This window comes from Myotis daubentonii, chromosome 3, assembly GCF_963259705.1.
Source record: "Myotis daubentonii chromosome 3, mMyoDau2.1, whole genome shotgun sequence".
In the NCBI taxonomy this organism is placed as follows: domain Eukaryota; kingdom Metazoa; phylum Chordata; class Mammalia; order Chiroptera; family Vespertilionidae; genus Myotis; species Myotis daubentonii.
Genome location: NC_081842.1, coordinates 213,323,925 through 213,332,195, shown reverse-complemented (window position 1 = coordinate 213,332,195; position 8,271 = coordinate 213,323,925). Strand labels below are relative to the sequence as shown.

At 57.3% G+C, this 8,271-nt stretch overlaps 1 protein-coding gene across 1 annotated transcript; it reads right to left on the bottom strand.

The window, feature by feature from the left end:
- Positions 1-5,010: 5,010 nt before the first annotated feature.
- On the bottom strand, positions 5,011-6,187 carry NPPB (natriuretic peptide B). Its single transcript, XM_059686251.1, has 3 exons — positions 6,056-6,187; positions 5,601-5,838; positions 5,011-5,027 (listed from the first exon to the last, which is right to left on the bottom strand). The coding sequence occupies exons 1-3, from the start codon at positions 6,185-6,187 to the stop codon at positions 5,011-5,013; spliced, it is 387 nt and encodes a 128-aa protein (XP_059542234.1).
- Positions 6,188-8,271: the final 2,084 nt, after the last annotated feature.

The following is an 8,271-nucleotide window of genomic DNA, read 5'->3' as shown; positions in this document are numbered from 1 at the left end:
GGGAGAAAAAGAACATTTTTGTTGCCCTGAGGACTTTGTATAGAACCAACGCCACCTCCTGCACTAACGGGCCCCCGATAAAACACAGGCAATTCCCGAGTACACGTGTTCCCCCAGATCCCAGGAAATCCAGGGGCTTGCGCCTGAAACGGACTTGACATTAAGCTTATCTTCCTTTCCATGCTCCTGCTCCGTTTGGGGGAGAGGGGGTGTATGGAGGGCAAATATGCAATGGGGTGTTTAGGGGCCAGCCTGTAAGAGTGAGAGAAGAGCAAAAGGCACAGAAAACCAAATCCACCCCCACCTCTCCCACTGGCTGCCAAACCAAAGCCTTTCGTTCCTTACCACTGGGAAGAAGCCACATGGGTCATCTATCGAATGAACATTGCAAATGGGTGGGAGAGTCCAGAATCGGGGTGTCTCCATAGGGGATGCTGTGGGCAGCTTTGGGGAGCCCTAGGGTCCAGGGGTGTCACACGTGCATAACTGGTATGAGAAGCCCACCCAATTCATGGCACGAGTCTGTCAGACCCAAGTGGTCTAAAGCAGAAGGCCCCGTTGGGAGGAATGGGTAGGACGCTGTTGCATATGTAGGGATGGTTGTTTCTGGCTTTGAATACGATGTTCTCTTCCTTTGGTACAATGTGGAGGTTCCTGGGATGGGAAGCGGGAACGGGTCCCCTAGAAAACAAAGCCCAAGGGAAAATTCATTTGCATAAAGCGTTATGGGGGTGCTGGTCCAAGGGAAGCAAGAGCGAGGGGGAAAGGGAAGTGAGGTAGTGTATCCGTCAACCATTGCTGCGTAACAAATTACCCCGAACTTACCAACGTCAAACAGCACACCCTGGCGGGTGCAGCTCAGCTGGTTGGGTGTCACCCCGTGCACCGAAAGAGATTAAGCAGCTCTGAGGCTGTGCATGGCTCAGCTGCATCCCAGCACCCAGCACCCAGCATCCCAGCACCCAGCACCCAGCACAGAGCTGGCACATGCTGCTGCTTTAGCAAAGCATCCACTCATTTTCTAAATGATTGGATCAGTGAGTTTGCCTTCAGTGCCTCTTGTACACGCCCTGCCCCACGTACATACGGGCACCTGGCCCTCCCTGGGGGCCTCACAGGGAAGGGGAGTCGCCCTCGGGCTGAAGCATGAAGGTTCTGCTCTCTCCCTGGTGAGGGAAGAACCCGACCAGGAACCGGGGACGAGAGGCCAGCGAGGAAGCTGCACAAGCAGTGAGGGTCTGAGCCAGGGCGGCAGCGCAGGACAAGGTACAGGAGATGCCCAGGAGGGAGGGGGTGGCCACGGTACCTGCCTGGGTGGTTCAGCCGAGAAGGGAGCCCAGGAAGGTCCCCAGGGCTCTCATCATCAAGGGTGGGGCCGGGGGTGAAGGTGGAGTCACCCCGAGTGTCTCCTGAACCTGAGACAAGGATTCCAGCAAAAGTCGTTTATTTTGGAGAAAATGCCAGGAAACACCAGGAGAGTGGGGGAGGGACGAGGATAGGAAGGAAGTCAGTGACCACCTGGGGCGATTGGAGCTCCACCCTCCCTCCCCGCAGGGAACTCTGGGAACCAGGCTCAGATGGGTCCCACCTGGGAATCCAGGGCGCTGGGCTCTGTAAGCGCCAACTCCTGCCGGATGCTGGTTGAGCGCACCGCCTGCCCGCCCCAGGGGAGCCCGTGGGCTCTGGCAGCCAGAGGAAAGTGGGAACTGCTGGCCCTGGCTGGTTTGGCTCAGTGGATAGAGCGTCGGCCCAAGGACTGAAGGGTCCCGGGTTCAATTTCGGTCAAGAGAACCTGCCTCAGTTTCAGGCTCGATCCAGCCCTGATCGGGGCACACCGGAAGGTAACCAATCCATGTCTGTCTGTCTGTCTGTCTGTCTCTCTCTGTCTTTCTCTGTCTCTTCCCCTTCCTCTCACTCTCCCTAAAAATCGATGAGAAAATATGCATGGGTGAAGATTAGCAAAAAAAAATAATAAAATAAAATGGGGGTGGGTGGGGTGGGGGAGAAAGTGCGAACTGCTGAATGGAATTACGCCAGGTGCCCTGAGCTGAGAGGGAAGGGACAGTGCCCAGCACAGGGGAGAGCACTCTGGGTTCAGGGCTGGGAGCCCGGGTCCCAGGACAGGCACCTCGTTTGGGTTCAGAAATGCCTGGGGCTGGCTCCTGACCCCACGGGAGAACAGGCCACTCGGTGGGATCGGACGGATCCTTAAAGCTGTGCATGAAAAATCCGATGGACCCAGGGACAGAGGCTGAGAACCACACCCTGGACAAAGACAAATGGCCAAGTTCATGGTTTTGTTTAGCTCTGGCTCTGCAGGAAGAGAAATGCCTTTTTTTTCTTCTTGCTCAGAAGGGTCAAAGTTGCCCCAGGGAGGAGCGGTCTGAGCACACCTGGAGAAGGTCACAGGTGCAGGCTCAGCGACCCGATGAAGCTCGCAGGCCCGAGGCTGTCCTGGTTCTTAACATTTGCGGCCCAGCACAGCCTGTCTGCCCCACCCCCACCCCCCCACCCCGAACCTCCCCCCAGCTCCGAAGGCAGCACGGGCCAGCCCTCCCTGGGTGCGTTTCCACCAACACATCTTTCTGGGAAGATTCAAGGGACAAGCATCCCTGGAGATGTGTCATCCGGCAGCTTCTTCGTGGTAGGAGGTTGGCAATAGGGAAGTCAGGGAGGTTATGGCCACCGTTAGAGCTACGAGGGGGCGCAGGTTAAGGAGGCTGGTTTATGGAGCATCACAGATCATGTGTGGGCCGCCATGCTGCCCACAAACACCAAACAGAGGGCGCTCCGTGAGCGAGCGGTCAGTTCATTGGAGACCTCAGACCCGCTCCCCCCCGCCCCCGCCCATCACATGTGGCTCCTTCACACTTGCTCAGGGTCCTCTTTCCTGGAACCCCCCAATGATGGGTCTGTATCGTACAGACACCACCCCCGGAGCCCTGCTGATGGGAGAGCAGGCTCACCTGGAAGGACTGTGAAGGCCTGGCTGGGTGTTCTGGTTTATCTTCATCACCTGAGCAGGGAGGAAAGGGAGCAGTGGCACCGAATGAAACTACCATCCCCCCAGCAAGCCTGGTTCACCGGCGTGGGGGAGGCCGGGTGGTGCCGTGGTTAGGAGCCTGGGGGCCAGGACGAGGCTGGGAGGGCTGGAATCCTGTCTCGGCCACTCACTCACTTCATGACCCTGAGCAATTCCATCACCTCTCTGTGCCTCAGTTTCCCCATCTGTAAAGTGGGAGGTCACTAGAATTCTTTCTAGAGCTGTTGTCAGGAACATAAGGGAAGCTGGCTCGCCGTTTTATCGGCAAGTAAGTTGCTCCTAAGGCCTCATTTTATAGCTCTCAGTAGATCTCATTAGGTAGCCATGATCTCTGGTGCACAACGGGTCACAGTGAGAAACAGCACAAAGACCCACTCCTTCCCTTTCTCTCAAAGACATGTCGGTGAGACGAGCAGAATGACTGTGCGAGTGCGGTTCAAGGCCAGAGCTCCAAGAAAGAGCAAGGCGGACGAGTCCCTAGGGTCTGCGCTCAAATCTCAGCACCGGCACTGAGCGGCTGCATGCTGACGGTAGGACAGCTTCCTTTTTCCGGGTCTCAGTGTTCTTATCTGTAAAATGGGTGTTATAACAATCTGCCTCCTTTGCTGAGTTGGATCATAAGAGGTATGGCCCCCGTAACCTGAAAAGCAGGTGCAGGTTCAGCAGCGTGGCCTGGGATGCCTAGAATGCAGGGTGCGGGGGGAGGGGTGCCCCCAGCGACAGGGCCGGGACCCCCTGCTGACCGAGGCACAGCACGGTAGGATTCTGGTGCTTGTCTCCTCTTCTGCCTGAAAATGAGGGGCTTCTCTCTCTAGGGCAGCGAGGCAGTGATGCCGCAGGGCCCAGGGGAGGGGCACCCTGAAACGCTGGGCCTCTTGTTTGACTCTGCGAAGCTGGTGGGTTTGGGAAATGAAAATACTGTAAAACTCAGGGGTTTTGAAGGCATCTTTCAGATGATGTCATGAATTGAAGGCGTGAAGCTGGGGTTTGGGGGAGGATGGAGGGCTCACCCCTGTTTAGGAGTGCAAATGAGATGTGTCTTGGCCCCTTTGCACAGGTGTGCACGCATGCGCACACACTCACACATATACACGCATGCACACACATATATACACACACACTCCGCCCCCAGTCTCGGAGGTGTTAGCTTAGACCTTCTGGAAACGGCAGGCACCAGGGAGAGGGCCTCTGGCGGAACCGCAGGCAGAGGAGAGACCAGTGGGACACACCCTCAGGCTGCACGTAAGCACCAGGGCCCCTGCTGCTCTTTGACAGACAGTCTCTGGGAGGTGTCCCAGTTGCTTGAGGTATTTCTAGACATTTCAGAGCATGAAGACTCTTAAAGGAGAAAAGAGCCTCCTCGCCCGGCCAGCGTGGCTCAGTGGTTGAGTGAGCGTCGACCTACGAACCAGGAGGTCACGGTTTGATTCCCGGTCAGGGCACATGCTTGAGTTACAGTCTCAATCCCCAGTAGCGGGGGTGCAGGAGGCAGCCGATCAATGATTCTCCTCATTGATGTTTCTATCTCTCTCACTCCCTCTCCCTTCCTCTCTGAAACCAATAAAAAATATATTTTAAAAATAAATAAAATAAAACAGAAAAGAAAAGAACGCCTCACCAACCCCCCCGCCCCTTGCTTGCCCAGCGCTTGAGGCTGTGTCCCCGCCAGTAAGACACCGTTGGGACCTCCAAGCAAACACGGAGTTTGGGGGTTGTTGTTGTTGTTCGGTGCTTTTGGTTGTTTTATGATGAATTATTTTGAACACACGGAGACAAGTCAGTTTCCAAAGAAAAAGCTTTAATGTTGACTTTACCTCATCATGGAAAATTAGGGCTCAAAGGTAAGAACCGTCTTATATAAAACAATCCAATAAATTAAGAAATAATAAATAAATAGGAGTTGCTTCAAAGGGGACCAGGGAGTCGATGGTGAGTCGGGCGTAGATCTGTGCAGCCAGGACTTGCTCCTAATGCCTCTTCAGCACTGTGGGGGAGAGGGTGGTGATGGTGTTGGCGAGGGAGACAGGCGGATCCGAGCTTCTCCCCCAGCGCCATCCCTGCCACCGCCGTGCCCCGCCCCATCCTCAGCCCATCTGAATATTTGAGGCTTTGGAATAATCCATCTCGGATGCTCAGTTTCCTATCTGTAAATGGGCTTGTGGCCGCCCCGGTGACCCCGCCCTCAGTCTTTGCAGCTACAAACAGGTGAGGGGAAACCAGGAGGAAAATATTTAGGGCTCTCTCTGCTCCAAGGAGGGGCTGCCAGGTAGGACTGAACTCCACCCGGAAGCATTTCTGTGCTTGTGACAACAGAGGCAGGTGGTGGGTGCAAGGTGGGTGAGTCTCATGGGCTTGGTCATGACTGGTGTCCACAGGGATGTAGTCCCAGAAAGGCCCCCCCTTGTCCCTGAGGACCATCAGCAAGAGAGAGTGATGTCCAGGTGGCCCTTTCTCGGGGTGTGGTCCCAAGAGACAACATACCCAGGTGTGACTGCATTGGTGGAACCCACGGGAATGGGGGTGGGAGGGTGCCCGGGGTGGCTGGGAGGGAGCTCACCATTGCAGCCCAGGCCAGTGGAGGCGCCGATCCGGTCCATCCTGACCCCAAAGCAGCCCGAGTCACGCATCCTCTTGGGGCTCTGGAGGACATGGTCACGGGGCCCAAGGCCGGCAGCAGGAGCTGCCTGCCTGGCCGCCCCGGCTGCTTTAGAACTGCGTCCTTGCTGGAGGGGCTCCGGGGTGGTCTGCTCCTCCTGCCGCTCCCCAGCTGTGCCCGGAAGATGGTCCCGCAGCTCCTGCAATGGATGGGAAGCGCCCGAGCCTCAGGAACCCTCACCTGAGCCCAACCACCCTCGATGGTGCGCAAGTGAACCGACCACTTGGGTACAGGGCCCTGGCTCCCAATCTCGCCACTTCCTGGTTCCCAACGTGACCTCTGTGACGGTAGGCGGAGACCTGCTCGTTTCAGCTGCCCAGTATCCAGTCCTCATGCCTGAATGCAGCCCTGCTCACCTGGACTCTGGACAGTTCCGAGTGGGGGCCTAGGCTAGGGCCACCCAGCGGGTGCGAACGACCTCCTAGCGGCATCAGGTGCAAGAACAGAAGGAGCAAGAGCGCCCTGGACAGCCCCGTCTGCGGGTCCATGTTTCTGGAGAAGCGGGTAGAAGCTGCTGCTACTGCTCTGTCCGGGTTTTACCGGCTCACCTCCCGTTCCGCGGGCGGGCACGCTCCTGGATCCTCCCGCATCCAGGGCCTTTTATCCCGAGCCTCGGTGCCCACAGGCCCTGCCCTCTGGGGTTATCTCTGATTTATCAGTCACATTCCCACCCGCTGAGCTCAGGGCTGGGGAATGCACCCCTCAGTGCCTGGGACACGACTCGCCAGGGCTGGAGGCAGAGGAGAGCAGGCCTTGTATAGAAATGGGCCTGGCCGGGGCAGGAGCGCGGGGCGGGCGGGGCGGGGGGTTGGGGGTGTCTCCTCACCTCTCCTTCCATTTCCCGGCAAAAATCCCAAGACCTTAGCGTGACGATTTCCTGTTCCCTCCCCACCCCCAACCATTCCTGGAAAGGGAAGGGAGGACGCCAGCTTATGGGAGCCCTACACAAGTGAGGGTGCAGGGGTGACTCAGAGCGAGAACAGCCCCAGCAACACCCCACCGCTGCAGCGCATCTTCCCTCCCGCCGCCAGTTCCTTTGCTCTGATCTCCAGCCGGTGGTTCTCCCCTGCGCCTGATCGCTGTCCGTGGTGCTGATCTCCCTGAGCCAATTCAACGCACGAGGTCTTCCTCTAGCAATGCAGGTCTAGCCAGAAAGCCAAGTGTGGGGCAGGGACAAGACACCCCGCCACCCCCCGCCTCCCACAGCCCTCTGCACTAGGATGCTAATTCTCCAATGTCACCTCAGTGGAAGCCTGGGTGTGACAAGGAACTTCTGGAATGCTGACCCTGCTTCCAACCCTTAAAGGGTAGAGCTGATGTGGCTGGAATTTTGAGAGGCAAGGCCCAGAGATGAAGTCATCCAGAAATGACTCCCGGTGCCAACACCTCTTCTCCGTCACCAAGCCAACGTCTAACGGAAAAGGCAGGGATAACGGGGGATGGTTATCTGTTGGGTGGGGCCTGGAGGTGTGAGGACTGCCCTCCCTCGTGCCTCCCGGGGCTGCTCATCTGTGGTCTAATTCCCGTTAGCAGCCGGTCAGGACCTCTCATCCGCGATTACAAATGAGGCTGCGAAGAAAAGCGGCCCTGGCAAGAGACACAGCAGATTAACCCCCTGAAAGTACGCGTGACCAGGGTCACCACCCCTTCCAGATGACCTCCCTTAACAAGCGGCAGGCTGAGGGGGCCGGGTCGCCCAGGAAGGTAGGTGGCTTGTGACAGAAGTGGAGAGAGGGCGTCACGGGGCAGGCGCTGTGGCTTCTAAGCAAATCTTGCCTTAAAAAAAAAAAAAAATAGCGCCTGCCAGGTACAGAGTGACAAGACTACTGCTATTGTTCCTCCTCTTTCAGATGAAGACACTGAGCTCAGGGGAGTTCATTTAAATACACACACACACCACAGAACGACTGTGCAGAGATGAAGTGGCAGCGAGAGAGACGAAAACCCAGCCACGTGTGAAGCAGAGTCCGAGGCGTGGGGGCCGCCGAGGATGGAGAGGGGCCCCGCAGGGGACTACGTGGGAGAACGGCCTGCATCTATGCAAAGGGCAGGAGTGATGGCCACTCCAGCTGCGGGTTGAGTCCTTCCAGAAGCGCTGCTGTACTGAGGCTGCCTGCTCTAACCTACTCGCTTCGAACCTCCTTCCCTGGAGCTGGTGCGGGGAACGGCCAAGTCCCAGGTCTGGGCTCAGCATTTGTGTGGTGGCAGTCAGACAGGCACAAGCAGAGCAAGGACCACGGGCACAGAAGGTCGCCAGGGCGAGAAGCCCCCGGCCAAGCAAAGAACAATTGTAGGGGGGACTTCACCCCCAGGGTGACCTTTCCTCCCCTAGCACATCACTGGTCACAAGGTTTGGACCCCCTGACCTTTCCTCCCTAGAGATAACATTTAGGCCTCAGTTATATTTCACCTCCAGGCCCAGAGAAGCAGCCAAGCCAGACCAGCGACCCCATGGCTGACCTCAGAGCAGCTGCACTGAGTAATGCCCCCTGCCCTGGGCCCACCAATCAGTCAGTGCAGACCACAACCCTGAAAGGACCCCTGGAAAGCTGCTGGATGGTCTGTTGAGATC